We start from the raw sequence: 17848 nt of genomic DNA, 5'->3' as shown, positions 1-17848 counted from the left end.
TATTAAATCTCAATCACGTGCTTTCAGATGGAGCAGCATTTACTACAGAACCGTAGTTCACTGACAAAAAAAAATTGCAGATGATATAATCACGTGATTATGAAAGCTGTTTGCGTATCTTCTCAGTGAACTACTGTGTAGTACAGTAAATGCTGCTCAATGCCAAAAATCATTAGGATATTAAGTAAAGATCATGTTTCATGAAGATATTTTGTAAGTTTCCTACCGTAAATATACTAAAACTTTTGATTATTAATATGCATTGCTAAGAACCTCATTTGGACAACTTTAAAGGCGATTTTCTCAATATTTTGATTTTTTTCCCCACCCTCAGATTCCAGATTTCAAATAGTTGTATCTCTGCCAAATATTGTCCTCCTAACATCAATGGAAAGCTTATTTATTCAGCTTTCAGATGCTGTATAAATCTCAATTTCGACTGGTTTTGTGGTCCAGGGTCACATATATTGTCGCAGTCCTGTGTTTATTAGTCACGCTGAATCAATGAAAGCATTTAAATCTTCTATTTAGCTACCGCTACAGGGATAAACCTGGATTTCTTCTGCGGGGCGTATTTGAAGTTTCAGCACGAGAGCGCCCTCTGGCCTTCAGATTGAGATTTACTACTGATCACAGAACCGTGTTTCACTGACAAGATGCACACGACAACCGCAGCTTTTGCCTAATCACGACTGCGATTTATCGTGCAGTCCTTACACTAACCGAAAGAAATACAAGGTCAGTGATCAACCTCACTCGGCATCACCACAAACTACGAAAACGTCCATCAGTAGTGCACTGACAACCTCACAAAGTACACTATCAGAGGGCCAAAGAAGCACAGGCTCGGCGACTGAGAACAACCTGTGAGCCCTTCCTCATAAACATACACTTTAGACGATTAAAGAAGCTGAGACACGTGGCCGAGAGCGTCCCGTAGGGGGAAAGCACCTGCGAGACCGCGCTCAGAGAAATTTAGAGAGAGAGGAGAGCAGAGAGTGTCAAACTCAAGTCTACTTACTGCTGCTTAAGAGTACTTACAGAAGTGGGGCGCCTGTCTAGAGGCATTGAGGGGGCGTGACAGTGTAAAATGGGGTGTGTTCGGGACGGAGGAAGAGGACGAGTGGCGTCTGTATGACTGAAGCACGGCCTGGTGCCTCAGGGAACCTTTGGGTAAGAGGTGCTGTCGTCCTGCCGATGAGGGCCGTCCGAGTAGATTTAGTTAAAGAGAAAGAGAGACTTTATACGACAGTGCACCTCTGATGGGGGGCATCAAATGGAAATGGATGATGGGAAGTGTGGGGGGCCAAACACAGTGAGCGGAGGGCTCTCCAGTAGAGTATGAGGGTGGTCCCATGAGAGAGAGAGCCCCAGAGCCTCTACAGACATGCAGTGTAAGGTGCACTTCTCCCACAGAGGACAGGGGAGCAGGCCTGGACCAAGACGGCCCAATAACATATGACACTGAGTATCAGAAACTCCACACCCATATCGCTCCCCCGGCCCACACAGACACTCTCACCTTTGAGCTGCTTGCGGATTTTGGTCAGATCCGTCATCCACTTCAGCACCTTTGGATCAGCTGCCTTTTCAGCGTGAGACGGCTGCAAACGAAGCACAAATATCAATTTAACCGATCATTTCTGAAATTATTAATATATAATGATTTATAACAGCATGGTTTTTAAAATGTTTTTTTTAGTCTCTTCTGCTTACCAAAAAATATTGTGAAATATTTTTATAATTTAAAAGAACTGTTTTCTATTTGAATGTGTGTTAAAATGTAATTCATTTTTTTTGATACAAAGCTGAATTTTCAGCATCATTGCTCCAGTCTTCAATGTCACATGATCCTTCAGAAAGCATTCTAATATGCAGATTTGCTGCTCAAGAAACATTTATGATTATTATCAATGTTGAAAACAGGTTTTTCTGCATGTTTTGATGAATAGAAAGTACAAAAGAACAGCATTTATCTAAAATAGAAAGCTTTTGTGACATTATACACTACTGTGTTCAAACGTTTGGGGTCAGCAAAAACTTTCTTTTTTTGGGGGGGAAATAAATTAATACCTTTATTCAGCTGGGATGCATTAAATTGACCAAAAGTAACATGAAAGACTTTGTCACAAAAGCTTTCTATTTCAGCTAAATGCTGCTCTATTCATCAAATAATCCTGAGAAAAACTGTACACAACTGTTTTTAACATTAATAATAATACTTAATGTTTCTTGAGCAGCAAATCAGCATATTAGAATGATTTCCGAAGATCATGTGACACTGAAGACTGGAGTAATGATGCTGAAAATTCAGCTTTGATCACAGAAATAAATTACATTTGAAACTATATAAAGATAGAATAAATGCAACCTTGGTGAGCAGAAGAGATACTTTTGACCGCTAGTGTATATCATTCTAACCTTGTAGTTTTTCTCTTTTTCAAACTGCTCCTCAAACTGCTTGATCTTCTTCTTGAGGTTCTGGAGTTTCTTGGTGAGCTGGTGGGAGACGTTGTCTCCCTTCAGAGTGTCTTTGGAAGTGAGTGAAGCACGGCGAGGCCTGAGAGACGTGACACGAGCGTGAGTTTGGCTGTCAGTGTATCTGAGCGTTCATAAGTGTCTGTGCTCTCTCTGCTCACCTCCCACAGGGCAACGCTTTGGTGGAGGATGTAGCATCGTGGTCCTGCTGCAAGAACCGCTGACTGTGGCCAAAGTCCAGGAAGCGTCGGGCCAGAAGTGGCTGAGTATCGTCTTCTAGCGGCAGGGGTATCATGCGGCCCGCCAGCGGCGACAGCTGGGCCTCCCCTGACTCGGTCTCCTCTTGCCATGGCAAGAACACCGGCACAGGGTCTGACAAAGACACACAGACACACGCACTGCCATTAAAAACAATATCTTCAGCATAACTCAACAGTTCAATCGCATACACTTCCACACAGAGTTAGAAGTTCACAACAGGCCTTGGTTGCTTTGTGCTAGTAACCCAAAGTCTAAACAGGTGCGCAGAGACCACAGATAATCTGACACATAGTGAGTGAGCCATACAGCACATAAAAACTCAATCAAGACTTCCTCAGAACGCTTTGTGGCATTGTGTTATTTGGCAAGTGACGCTTCTGGGTAAGAGTGCACAGTTGAATATCACCCACACACACACACACATACATTCTGGAGCCATCAGCAATGACAGCAGCCATTGTTTATCGTGCTCGATGCCGGGAATCATGCTCAGAGCAGAAGTCACGTTGACCCGAGAGGGCAGAGAATGTACTGGACTGGGGCCTGCTATGGAAACTTAGCTGATCAAATTTGCACTGCCTAGATATCTGACATAGTGGTTGATCAGGAGAAAGCTGATGCATGTGCTGATGGCAGATGGTAAATAGTGGGAGTCAGCAGGACCAACTGGGTGCATGTGAGGAGCCGATGGGTTAGTCAGAGTCTCAGGGGGCGAACTCAAACTGAAGGAGTTGACGTCAGAACTGAATTTGGTTGGCGTGAATGCTAGACTCTAGCTATTGTTGTAGCTGGTCATTTGTATGAAAGCAATCCATCCTAATTTTGCAGAAGTAAACTGCTTTTGTACAAGCACACTTAGTATAATTTGTCTGCTATAAGATTATTTATTTCTACATGGAATCCGAGCCCACAGAACTCCACAGCTTTGATTTTCAGAGCTTTGGGAACATCGATTCACAACATTCCTCATAGACATGTATGTATATTAAATATTTTGGGTTATTTAATACATTACATTAAATACTCTTATTTCGGTTCAACATTTGCATTTCCACATTTAAATCCCTTCTGCAAAATTCCAAAGATTCTCCCTTAAAATCAAAGTGGAAAAATGCAAAAAGATTCCATTTGGAACTCGTTGATGCTACATGTCCTGGGTGCAGTTATGGTAGAAAAACAATAACGGCGAGCTTCGCATTTTTAGTGTCCATTCACAATGTAACTCTGTGGTAGATGTTGAAAGTGTACAGTTGTTTGCATTCAAAATAAGGCAGCGTGAGAAAGTGGCTGTGGGGGAAGGGAAAAGGGAAGGGGCGGAGCCAAATTCGGGTTCGAAACGAGTGAAAACAGCTTGAGAGCAGCAGCGGGTGATGGACGAGCTCGGGGGAGGGCTGTGGAGATGCAACTTACCGCTCCCTTCTCTCTGCAGATGCATACATGTGAAGTCAATGGGTGGGAAACTGATGGGGCATGATGCTGACGGAGAGAGAGGCGGAGAGAGAGAGATAGCACAGAAGAGTGCAGTGAGCTATGAGCCTCACACACACACACACACACACACACGCACGCAAACAGACACGTAATGCTGTGGATCTATGGCTGAAATACAAATAACTAACATACAGTCATAAATAGCATTCACTCAGACCACATGAACCATATTTATGATTCACATATACATGAGAAAACAGAACTGTGTATGTTGGTGGTTTATGAATAATAACCATTTACTTTTCGTATTTATAGCTCTGTGATCTATTGAATTCATCTCTCGAGTTTCAAATTCAAGGGCGCTGTTAATATTCAGCCAATGTATAAATACACAAAACATCTCATCAGTCTTATATGAGCTTAAAGGTGAAGTGTGTGTTTTCCTCACCACAATTTGTACCAAATTAAACTTAAAAAAAAAAATAATAATGACTGATTTCAAAAGTTTCCCCTCTTCCTATTAGTGTTTTTTCGTATTATTCTAAGATCGGAAACTGCTTATTTTCATTATATTTTCTATTATTTGTTCACGTTAGCAGTTGATACAGTGCAACTTTTATAGAGAAATAACAGAAATAGTTACCTTCTTGTTCACTGTCTGAGAGAATGCTTCTGGTCAAAGACTGAGGGCCGCTGTCTGGCTCTGTGGACTCATTATTATTAGCGTTCAGGTCACAGTCTCCGGGCTCCTGCGAATCATTGAAGAGCTTTGTTTAGACGCTTCAGTACAGAAAAACATACAGAATCCTGGCGCTATTCATAAATACTCACACGGGTGATAACATCAGCCTGGTCCATCTGCTCATAGTCTGGGTACTTCTCCAGTCTGTGTGAAGATGGGAACAGATGACTATAAGGTGATGACCACTGTGTGATCTGTCAGTTATAGAGCTCTTTAAATGTCTTGCTTGGAAAAAATAAAAAACTAGTTATATTTAGTCTATTAATAAGGGCGTAAAACAAGCAAAGAGAATTCAGACAGGATGGTATGGAAACTTTACAAGTCACACCCACACATACTATACAAGCTAACAGACTGTGACTCTGGAATCTAGGACGCTCGCTTAACCGGTGCAAGGTGCAACAGGCTTACAAAAGTTTTTACAAGAACACAATCCGAAGTTTACAAGCTATTTCTAGCTAGAGATTTCTATTATCGTTTTCCATTAAAGGAACAGAACGGTTTTGAATGTTCCTTTTAAAACGTTATTTTTGGAAGCTTTCAAAATCAGTTCAGAGAGATACTCCACGTGAGCACACAAAATGCGTTCATTATACAAACTCGATGTGCGTTCTTGCATGCCGGTGTTTAAGGGGCTAAAATGTCTGTACTGTTTAAATGCCCATGCCACTAAAAATATTATTCAGGTGTGTCAGATCGAGAAGTGTGTGCTATTGTATTCACTAAACCATGACAGTAGTTAACCTGACTATAACAGATTTGTGGTAGTACTTTAGTATAGGGAGCACTTCTCACTATTAACTAGTTTCTTATTATCATACCTATTATTAACATAGTGGCTGTTTATTAGTATGTATAAAGCACATATTCTGCATGACTATATTCCACAGCCCTGATCCTACTCAATACCTAAACTTAACAACTAACTTACTAACTATTAATTTTAGTTTATTGAGGCAAAAGTCATAGTTTATGAGAATTCGATTTTAAAATAAAGTGTGACCGTAATTGTTTATGACACTACAATGCATACCTTTTAAATGCAACAACGTGATACTGGAAGTAGCTAGAAGCATTTGCATACATGTAGGCCTAAAGATGATTTTTCAAAGTAGTAGTAATAGTAGTATATTTTTATTTAATGCCATGTCAGCATCTTTGGCTATTTTCATGGCAAAAACAATAAAAAAAAAAAAAAACTCTTCTTGCCATTTATTTCATATATAACAATTAAAAATAGGTCTGATCTCTGAGGGAAGAATCTGACATTTGTTTAGGTCCTGATTAAAAGAGAAATCTGCATGAGGGAATTATGAGTGGCACAATTCCAGATGCATGGATTTCTATTGAAATTAATGGATTTCGCCTCCAAAAAATGTGCAAACTCTTAATTGTGATCGCATATCAACGCCTCCAATCTAACCTTTCTGTGCTGAGATTCTCAGCGTCTGTGAGAGTCTCCGTGTCGAGGTCCATCCCAGAACTTTCTTCCGTGACAGGGCTGCTGAGCTGAGAGCCTTGAGATTCCTGCGGGGCGAAGAAGAGTAATTACCACTGACTGTACTGACAGGTTTATAAGTGAAAAAGATAATACGTTTTGGCATTGCACCGGAGATAATGCACAATGCCAAATGTTCTGAACACTCAAACACATCAAGGCCTTGTGTGTGTTTACTGACGACGGCGTCTCAAGGTCGGGAGCTGATAAGATTGAGGAATGGGGTGGCTCTCTGAGGGAGGGAGTGTTTGCGTTGACCAGGTGGCGCTGTCATTCCTCAGAGATTTCTATTAAAAGAAGGTGACCCAGTTCATATGTTCCTAACCTGTGGCCAGGCCACAAGAATTTTACACATGAGAGTGTGGAGGAAAGAGAAGCCTCCCAGAGAGACCGTTAATCAGGACCCCAGACACACTCGTCACTTCATTACACCTCACAGTCAAGAGACACAAACCTTTATCACCAGCTCTTCTGAACCAGCATCATCTCTTTACTGAATTAGCTACTTGATGAAAGTGCTTTATCTGAAACGTTTCGTTCACTCCAGCACGGTGTTAAACGGGAGAAGATTGCTTGTGCCCGCTGAGAACAGATGACGGTCTGTTTATCTGACAGGAAGGCCTTTGTTTCTAACTCTGCTGAGGAGGAGGTATTACAGACCTTGCTGATAGCACAGAGACTAAATATGACCCTGGACCACAAAACCAGTCATAAGGGTCAATTTTTCGAAATTGAGATTTAAACATCATCTGAAAGCGGAATAAATAATCTTTCCATTGATGTATGGTTTGTTAGGATAGGACTATATTTGGTCGAGATATAACAATTTGAAAATCTGAAATCTAAGCATGCAAAAAAAAAAAAATAATAATAATTTTGAGAAAATCTCCTTTAAAGTTGTCAAATTCAAAGCACTTGCAATTTTCCCTTTCAATAAAATATTTCAGAGCTTAGTATAACTAGCAAGTATGTGTATTCATTAAAAATGCACATTTTTTTTTTTTTTTTTAGGATTTTATTAATTTGCATGACTTTTTTACATCTATAAGCCTTTTAAAATTCGGCTACATCATTTATTCAGGTTTTCCCAGGCTGTTAGATTTCTGGTTCTCCAAAGCAAACAAAAAGCTGCCGAGGGGGTGAATATAATTGATTTTTTGTTTTTTTATGTTGAGTTTTTTTTTTCTTCTGGTTTGTTGATAATTGGTGTTATATTTTTTGTTCTTGTGTTCTTATTTTTTTTGTATCAAATAAATAAAATCCAGACAAGCGTAACCCTCTAATTGCTTACCTCGCTATTCTCTGACGGCAGGCCCTCCTCGGTAACCTCCGGAAGAGTCTCAGTCTCTGCTTCAGATTCAGACTGCACATCTTCACGCTCCTCAGGCCCTGCTGTCTTCTGAGTAGGGCTATTTCTGTGGAGCAAAATACATACAGATTCACATTTCCACCAAACATAAACACAGACAACAAGCAAATAAACACCAGATGTGCTGTGTGTATTGTCAAACTCACCCCTGAAAGGGCTGGGAGTCCAACACTTGACTCTCATAGCTGCCGAGCTTCTTATCAATAGACGTCTGTAAGTCCAACAAGTGCTGCTCCACTGCAGCACAGATGCTCCTCTTGATTATACTGCAGATAAACACATTTAAGGTGTCTGACACAACTATATATATATAAAAAAAGCTTCCCATTGAGGCCAGAACACACAGTGCCCATATTTATCACAGTTCAACCTTTTTAACAGGTGTTTTCAGCTCAAGCTCAAAGTTCTAACAAATAACCCTCCATTCTGAGCACCACAGATTCTTGTGTCTGAATATAGAGGTGTTTTGAGTGCACTAGATCATCAGTATTATAACACCTAAGTCTGTAATGTGTCCTGCACTGAGGCTCTGGCTATGCTGAAGTCATAAGAACAACAGACCCCCAGCATGGCTTCCTAACCAACCTCCACGTGCCCATCTGGGCCAAAAGGCTCGTTGAGTCACGCCGCCTCTGTGTGCACCGAAATTCAAGCAATAAATCATTAGAGGATGGTGTTGTTTGTGCTGTGCACCTAAGTGCTGCAGCATTTCATGGCCAGATGCACTAGTTTTGCCTGAAGCTGCTGTTCGGTTACAGATACTTTAATGCATTTTCTGGTCCGAGGCCATTTCAAAATTGGATAATATTCTTCCTGCCGGTGAGAGTCAAGGCTTCAGCTGAAAAGCCATTCGCTAGACAGAAACTAAAAGCTGAATGTAATTTTTTTTCATTATGTTTAGAGCTGAATGTTCTTCAGTGAGCTATACTCTTTTTATCCAATTAATCTGCATGCCTCTTCCAGTTGTTTGTGTTTTACAGGATAAGTACTAAGGATACAGATGCCATTTTTTCTTACTTGCAATTTCTACGCAATAAAATATTTCAGAGCTTAGCATAACTAGTAAAATGTGTTCTTGTTATAAAATGCCCATGGCTTTTTAAGGGTTTATCTATTTGCATGACCTTTTCACGTCTAGAAGTCACACTTTTAAAATTAGGGCTACATGAATTTTGTGAATTTTGTTTCCTCAAAGCAAATAAAATTTGTTGATGGAGTGAATTCTTAATTTTCAGTTGTTTACTGGTCTAATGGCTGTTCCTCTAGTTTTCTTAGTTCTGTCATATCAAATAAATAAAATCCAGACAAGCTTAACCCTCTATTTGCTGGTGGGTTTCTCTCATTATAAACACAATTAGTGGAATGTCAGCAACATTTGGCAGATTTTTCAAATGTTCTTTCAATTGCATCTTTCAATTCTACGTCACCAAGTCCAGACGGTCTCTCTGACGGCAAGACGGCATGCCCTAGTTATCTGCTTTTAAGACTATAATCACATTTGTTCAGCTACATTTCGCCTTCTGTTCACCTAAAAGGTCTGTTTATTACATACTGTGGCCATTTGAGTCAACAAATCTGATTTAGTCCAGAGGATAATTGCATATGTTCCAAATTAACGTCAGAGAGATGAACTTCAAATGGTTGGTTAAAGAAAGGCCTTGTATGCTGTTCATGTCAATAGCAAACAAACAAGACTCAGACAAGACAAACGGTATGGTTCTAGATGAGACTTATAAGAATGAAACGTATTCATTATTTACACATTTAGACACTGTTTTTGAAGAAAAAAAAAAGAGGTAGACACTTACGCGGCAGATCCTGGAAGAATGCTGATGGAAGAAATGTGTGAACTGGAAAGAGAGGAAACGGAAGGAAACATTAGGATGATTATATTAACTATGATTGCATCCTTATGCCATCGGCGAAAAGACGTCTCATTGAGTGTACATTTCACGAGTCACGTACACTGTAGAAAAACATGGTTTTTCATTTCCTGTAAAGGTCACAGGAAACTTCAGGAGTGTCAGGAAGCGGGCATCGGAGAGGAATTGGGGGCAGGGGGACTTTGCAGTCCCATAAACAAATTCAGACATGCTATGAACGCTTGCTTACATAACACTAGCTGCATGCTGCTTGTTAGCACCCGTGTCAGGTTCTGGGAAAGGAACAAATATGGCCTTGACTGATACAGCAGGTGCTCAGATCAGCACACAAACACACGCAGATGAACGTGTACAGAAACAGGACAAGTGTGAGGGCCCGTGTCATTTGGCGGCAGCTGTGTGGTCTATGGTACAATGTCTTGACCCCTTAAGCTCTCTAGGCTGCTAGGAGGGCAACTCATGTAATCCCATGAATAAGGAAAATCCTGACATTTTCTAGAAACTACAGTCTAGTGCTAGTCTACAAGGTCAGAGCATCAAACGATTTCCTGATTTCTAGGATGTAAGCATTAATAAAAACAAACGACCACCGAATCAGACCAGTTGACTTTTTTGTTTTGTTTTTGTTAAATCTGTCTTTCCTCATTCGTAATTTGTAAAAAGCAACAACTTCATGTTAAAAGTATCCCATGTCATTTTTCCACTACATTTTCCCCCATAAAAGAATTAATAATATTAAATTATAGTGTTTCTCACAATAAATAAGATATAATCACATGACCAGCTAATACTTTATTCTAATGAATGAAGAACCTTTTATTTTTATGTAATATTTGTATTTGAATTAAGCAAAAGGTTCTTTACGGTGGAAAAGGTTTTTATAAATGTTCAATAGAATAGACAAAAGAAAAAAATCTTGTTGAATGAATCGCAACACATTGCATTCATCATCTCAGTTAACTTAATGTAGATCTATAGCACATTGAAATGGCATTGCTTATTTAAAAATAGCAATGCTATTAAAAGAGGAAGTGTCATGGAGAAAGCAATCAGCTGCTGGGAAAACTGGACAAGAGAAGCACTTTTTGAAAAACGTCTTTGGGTGTTTTTTTGTGCTCGTCAGCACTGAAAAGTGCATCGCTCGATGTCGCAAGAGAGAACAAAACAAGCCTTGTTTAAGACATACTCAGTATCTAGCCCACAACAGTAGCAGAGATCAGTTACAGTAATGCGTTCACACTGACCGTGCATTACTCAGCATGAAGCTCTCTAATAAAGAACCTTCTGTAACATGCTTCCATTCATTTCTTCTGCAAGACCTCACCTGAAGTCTGAGGTCAACGGTTCAGCCTGAGAAACATCAAAACTACAGATGCATGATACAGAGTCGGTCTGGTTGATAACTTATATGACTGAATTTAATTAAATAATGTGAATAGTGTATATTTTCACAGGGCTAAAGTGTGAATAATCAAGCAGCCAGAAATAAAGAGTGGACAGAGCTAAGAGTAATACGCTGTTTCACTATGAGATCAGTTGAGGCTTTAAGAGGATTACAGACAGATGACTTCCTCTGACTCGGCACTTTATCTTATCAGCATGAGTGGACAAAACACACACACACACACACACACACACACACACACACACACACACACACACACACACACACACACACACACACACACACACACACGGCACTTACTGGTTGTGAATTAAATGCTGCATCATGCAGTGATTCATCAGTTTCACAATTCTGCCCGAATCTCCATCTTTCATTTTCACCTAAATAATCCTATTTCAACTCATCAGCAGTGTTAAGTGAGTTAGCAGGGCTTTCCGTCATGCGATCTGAGAGGCAGTGAGCCGTCCCATCTGAACATCACATGCAGCCTTGACCGAAAACCAATAAAAAAGACAGTCGGATGGGAACAAATCAATCCAGTTTCATCCAGAATGACAGTTTAGATGCAGTTTTACTCCGAATCATAACCTCTCGAGAAGGACTTGACAAGCCATGTTGTTGGGTTTGGTTCTCGTCGACGAGCCGTTCTGGTTGTTTACGGTGGGCGTATGGTTATCCTGACTGGGCACTCTGTGGTGCTAAAGTCTGGATGAGCAGGTCAAAGAGCAAACACAGGCTGCCGGCGCTCATTCTGCGGAGTCCTGTATGTGCCGTCTGTCTGTGTGTTTGTGGGACTCAGCACTCTGCTAAAAAAGTGCTGCAGTGGAAACGCTGGACCCTTGCTTAAATACACGAGCGTCTGACGCAGCCTCGTCGCTAGCGCTCTAGGCCAATCGTCTCTCCATACACATACACACACACACACACACACACACACACACACACACACACACACACACACACACACACACACACACACACACAGACAGAGCACTCCCTCCCTTCAACTCAAACACCTGTTAGACATTTATATAACCCTGTTACTGTCCAAACAACTGACAGTCTTCACCCCTTACTGCACTGCTGGTAACAGTTAAGGGATCACTGACTGATGAAATAACACATAAATACATGAACACGATCTCAGATGCCATCTTAAATGGATCGTTCAGCCAAAAATGTAAATTCTGTCATCATTCACTCACCGACGTCATTCAGAACTCATTGCTTCTGCTGTTCTGCTCACTAACTGGTTAGATTTAGGTCAGTTTCTCACACAAAACCGTCATCTGGCTTTAGAAGGCTTGAAATAGCATTCAAGTAATTTAGATAACTTTTTATGGACTTTTTGATTTTTTCATTGTAACCACATAAAGAGGAGCATCGAACTGAAAACATTTAATTTTCACTTTTTACATGAAAGAAAGTCTGAGCTTTTAGATTATGTCAATTTTATAAGAAAACTAACCCTAAATGGTTTTTGAATCCTGGGGAATACAAACATTAAAAAATAAAATACATCATGTATTTTTTTTAATTCAAAATCATGAATTTATATTATTCGCATCCTAATAAGATGGAAAATACCCAGAAATTAATTTTCTGGTGTCTCTTTATGGTCTTGCCCTTTTTAGGGTTAATTATGTAATGAAAAAGTTGACATAAAACTGCCTTGTGTATAATGTAAAATTTTATATGCAACTATTTTTTTTATTTAAGTGTTGATTATTAAATAAATTTATTTAGTTTTTTATTAAATAAATATTTGTTTCATTTTTGAGGGTAAATGAAAACAATTATATTTAGTTTTTGCTGTTTGAAGAGAGAAATTATTTCTTTTTCATTGCTACCATTGAAAGGTTGATGGTGACAGAATTATCATTTTTGGGTGAGCTATCCCTTTAAGCAGCACACTCTCAACTAACACTCGCGGACCGGTCAGACACTGGTCTCAGCCGGATGGAGTACATGTCACACTTCCTGGAGTTCTAAGGATGAGCAAGAGTATCAATTAACTGGAAATAAAATAAGAAGGTTCCATTTCAGTACCCAGTGAAATGACCCAGCTGTCATTCCCAATGTAATTTTGACTAGATATAATGAGAACGAGAAACCCCATTAAACAAGAGAGATCCAGAGGACGGCAGAGTCAAACAGATGTTGTTCTCATGCCATGTACTCTGATAGCTTGGTCACAGCGAGTATCAAATTTCCTAGCGTGTTATGCTCGACATGCTCAGGTGGTAGGATGTCGAAAGAAGGGTGAAACCCAATAAATGTAGCTGGATGCCTGCGGTAACGCTCAAAAAGAGGAGTGGAAATGAGTTATTACACTTTCCATGAATGGCTGACCAAACAGGCCAAGAGTTCATGTTGAGTCAACACTGCACTTGTTTTGATGGCTCGGTATAAGAGTGCATGGGAAAAGTAGGAGACTTGATCCAGAGTGAAGACTTAAATGTGTTGACACAGATCTGTCCAGGAGGTCCCAACATCTCCAATGCCACAATATACCACGGTCCTCAAACTGTAGTGTGCCATAGTGATTGAAGATCTAAGCTTGAAACCAAAAGATTGTAGGTTTGAATCTCAACAAAAGTCAATCAATGAGCAATCTCCATGGGAATGAACATACTACACGTACAACCCGAATGCACAAGCACTTTGGACAACAGTGCCTGTTAAATTAATACTATATTTTTTTTTATCATATGCATACCAAACCGGAGGTTTTTGGTACAAAGATGTGTACCATTACACCCCTAGCGTTCTAGGCTTAATAAACAAGGGGTATAGAGACAAAAAGCTTATTTTTTTTTGCAGGATTGATAATATTTTAGTAAAGCGTTATAACGTTGTTTTTTAAATGTAAAGTTTGAATAATGTTCTGAGCTTAGGTTAATTTCTTTTCTCTACAAATCATATAATGTAGATTTAAAGCGTTTAGTCTATTTAAACATCAATCCAAAAACAAATTAATTTAAGGTGAAACTGATGCCTACCTCTCTCATTTGGCACAAATCCAAATGTTTCCATATTCACGACATATCTACGCTAAAACATTATTTATTATGTAACAGCCTAGGCTTTGTTCTCCATTCGCGTTGAGCAGCATCTTTCGCATATCAACACAGTGAGGCGCTGGTTTCGTTTTCCTTTCCTTATGATGTCCCAATAAACTGAAACTTAAGATTTAAGTGAAATATATTTAGCGTATAGGCCTATATATTCCTTTTTATGTAAGCCTACAGTTTTATTCTGTTTTCTCCGTTCACAGAAGCTCTGCAGGTGCATGTGATCTGCTGAATTCTTTGGATAAACTATCCTTGGATAAACTCTAACGCCGGTGTTATGGCCATTTTCGGCCCCCTGCCAAATCATTACCCCCTCATTGGGGGTTCACTGCTGTGTGTGTGCGCTTTGGATGGGATAAATACAGAGCATGAATTCTGAGTATGGGTCACCATACTTGGCTGTATGTCACGTTACTGTCACTGTCATTGAAATCGCTACCTTATTGCCTAATCCTAGCCTCACCACCGCACCTAACCCTAAACCTACCAATACTAGTGGGTTATAATCTAGCAGGGGTCAGAATTGGGCACAACACCAGTGTTGTGCCGAATTCTGCACCCCTGCCAGATCATGCATCCCCTCGTTGAAATCGCTATCTGATTGCCTAATCCCAACCCCACCTCTAATCCTAACCCTTCCCCCACACCTAACCCTAAACCTACCAATACTAGTGGATGCATGATCTGGCAGGAAACCCGGTGCATTGATCGAACCCATTCACCTACAGACCAATGCTGTCAAAAACTGTTCACACGTTCCAAAGCCTGAACAACATGTCTCAAGAACACCAATCTACTGATGCTTATTTAGGGCTGTGTGAAAGTATTTTCCATAGCTGCTGAAGGATACATTGCAGCGCTTATATTTAGCTTTATGTGCGACACCCTTTCAGATTCCACTGGGGCACAATGGGGGCAAGTTGGACAAACATCCATTGGATAACCTGTTCTTCACTGATGATTTGAGAAGCATGCCAAATTATAAGACAATAAAGCAATTTTACGAAACATGCCGACTATATAATTTGAAACTGAAAATACACGCCGAAAAGTATTTATAGCACATTGTTTGAAGCAAATTGCATTCTCTGAAGTTAATCATTAATTATTTGCTATCCTGCCACAGCAAAAATGCCTCGTAACATATCGTAAAAGCTATAAAATGCTATCTGTTACTGCTGAGAATGACAGGCCATTAGAGATAGCATTACAGCATCAGAAAAATAACAATGCTCCTGTATGCCTCTGTCGTGACATGGCCCATGTCCTTAAGGAGGTTTACGATGTGAAAACCTTCTTGGCCTTAAAATGGTCATGACATACTTTTAAAAATTAGTTTGCACCCAAACAAACCATTTTCAATGAAATGAGTGGATTTGCCGTGGCCTTCCCTTCAATGTAAACAGCCATTGTAATGCTTGGATATCATCTTTGCATAGGAAATAAATCCCCAAATCATAGAAAAATTCCATAAAATAATGCAAAATTCTCAAGGCGGGGCTTATTGAGCCCTTTATGCAAGGTGATTTGGAAAAAAAAACAATGTCCAAATGTTTTCATATACGTGCTATAACTAGTGGAAAGTAATGCTGTAAAAATATCCAAACGCTTTAGTGCTGAAAAGAGCCGTGGGCGAATCTTTTAAAAGCCTGGCACTGATGAACAGCTTATTAGACCCGGAGCGTTTGGATGTGCTCGTATTAATTAGCAGCTTTGCTCCGCCCATTTCCCCGCTGATCATGGTGTTTGCTTGTGTCTGACTTGGACTTACTGCAGCAGCTGCCATCCAAAGCTGTTCGTGCGGAGATTAAACACTTCAAAGAGGGTGGGATTAACAAAGTGTACGCAAGATCCTTATACGAATAAACAGACAGGGCGTGTGGAGCTTCGCCTCACACAGAAGATGGTCTGAACTTGTTTAGGTGGGGAACATTGTTTATGCAACACAAATGCACACTATATTTCTGTTCCGAAACCTACCAAGATAGCATTTTACAGCATCACATGTGTGCTCCTGACACAAAGACTTTTAAAAGATAGGCAGTAAAATTTTTCTCAGCAGAGCATGTATCCTTCACAAAAAAAGCAAAGTCAGAATGCATTGCAACAAGCAGACTATAAATATACACTACTGTTCAAAGATTTGGAGTCAGTAAGATTTTTTTATATCATAGGACACATCGATCAAAAGTGACGTAAATACATTTATAATGATACAAAAATTTCTCTATAACAAAAATGTTATCATTTTAATTTTTTTCTACTAATTACTGTTCTTTTGAAATTTCTATTCATCAAAGAATCTTGAAAAATCTATCTTGGGTTTCCAAAAAAATATTAAGCAGCACAACTATTTTTGAATATGAATAATAAACGAATAATAAGAAACTACTCTGCTAATAATAAGAGTGTTTGAATGATTTCTGACGGATCATGTGACACTGAAGACTGGAGTAATGATGCTGAAAATTCAGCTTTGATCACAGAAATAAAGCACATTGTAAAATATTTTAAAATAGAGGGCAGTTACTTAAAATTATAATAATATTTCAGAATTTTACTGCATTTTGATTAAATTAATGCAGTCTTGGTGAGCATAAGAGACTTCTTTCAAAAACATTAAAAAGTATCAACAAGAAATAAAAAAAGTGGCACAATATTTTGGTGTGGTATGTATTTTTTAACACTCTGTTACAAAATTAAAATTAGAGTGTCAAATTGTTATAAAAGCAACGTCAAAATGATGCAATGCCTATGAATGTTATAAATAACTCACTTCTGAGAACCCTTAGAAGGGAGCGGTTAATGGAACAAAACCAACGACAGCAGCAGAGCAAAACAAATAAGTTTTTTTTGGATAGAATACAAGAATATAAATCTGTCTCACTTCAGATATTTTTTATTTATGTTGTTTTTTTATATGTGTTGTTTTGATGTATTCTTTTTTTCACGGTCATCTTTTTTATAAGGATTAAATGTTGAAGCATTTAATCACCTGAAACACGGAGCGACTGTCCAAACACCGTTACCTTATCTTCACTGATTTGAGTCACATTTAGTCTCAATCCAAAAACACCTATACGATTAAGCTTGTGTCAGACAGAAACATGCTACCAATCCATTTTGCGTTATCTTACCAGACACCTCTCAGCAGATCACCCTCATGGGAAGAGCTACAGGTTAACGACAGCCATTAATCATACTCCCCACACCCTCACATACCACGTTTAAAATCTAGAGCATGTCTATAAAAACAGCTACACATAAAAAAGATGCCAGACTCACTGACTTGGTATGGCTCTGAAGTGCTAGGTTTATAACATGGCATCAAGGCAAGGCCATCTGACATTTAGGACGCTGGAGTTTGAAGTCACCCTCTGAAAGTGTGTCCTGATCGACTTTAGAGGAACAAAGGCCAAGAGAGATCACGGCTCAGACGGCTGATAGGTCAGTTATGTGTCTCGACGCAGCGGGCAGATATGGGTCAGAGACACCAGTGTTGAGAAACCTAAAAGCTACTCATATGTTCAAACTATAATCAAGCTACTCTTTAGGGAAAGTAATTAGCTAAACTACAACATGCCAACAAAAAGTAGCTAAATACACAAAATCAACTGAGAAAATATGTATTTTTTTAAATGCATTTTTTAAAACTACTTACTATTCGATCATGTAATTGATAATTTAACCTGATGCATATTTTTCTG

General features: G+C 39.4%; 1 protein-coding gene across 3 annotated transcripts in view; it reads right to left on the bottom strand.

The window, feature by feature from the left end:
• Nucleotides 1–17848, bottom strand: part of LOC109112073 (protein FAM13B-like) — a 51630-nt gene that overhangs the window by 7286 nt on the left and 26496 nt on the right. The window contains exons 8-18 of one of the 3 annotated variants that reach the window (XM_042738625.1): nt 9588–9629; nt 7926–8045; nt 7702–7825; nt 6336–6439; nt 5002–5056; nt 4814–4919; nt 4150–4215; nt 2640–2850; nt 2422–2560; nt 1523–1604; nt 1042–1191 (exon numbers count right to left, since the gene is read on the bottom strand). In XM_042738625.1, coding sequence (XP_042594559.1) covers nt 1042–1191; nt 1523–1604; nt 2422–2560; nt 2640–2850; nt 4150–4215; nt 4814–4919; nt 5002–5056; nt 6336–6439; nt 7702–7825; nt 7926–8045; nt 9588–9629 — 1199 coding nt within the window. The remainder of the gene's footprint in view (nt 1–1041; nt 1192–1522; nt 1605–2421; nt 2561–2639; nt 2851–4149; nt 4216–4813; nt 4920–5001; nt 5057–6335; nt 6440–7701; nt 7826–7925; nt 8046–9587; nt 9630–17848) is intronic. The other 2 variants (XM_042738627.1, XM_042738626.1) reach the window with 2 other exon arrangements.

Source organism: Cyprinus carpio, chromosome B14, assembly GCF_018340385.1.
Source record: "Cyprinus carpio isolate SPL01 chromosome B14, ASM1834038v1, whole genome shotgun sequence".
NCBI lineage: Eukaryota > Metazoa > Chordata > Actinopteri > Cypriniformes > Cyprinidae > Cyprinus > Cyprinus carpio.
This window is presented reverse-complemented; position numbering and strand designations above follow the sequence as displayed.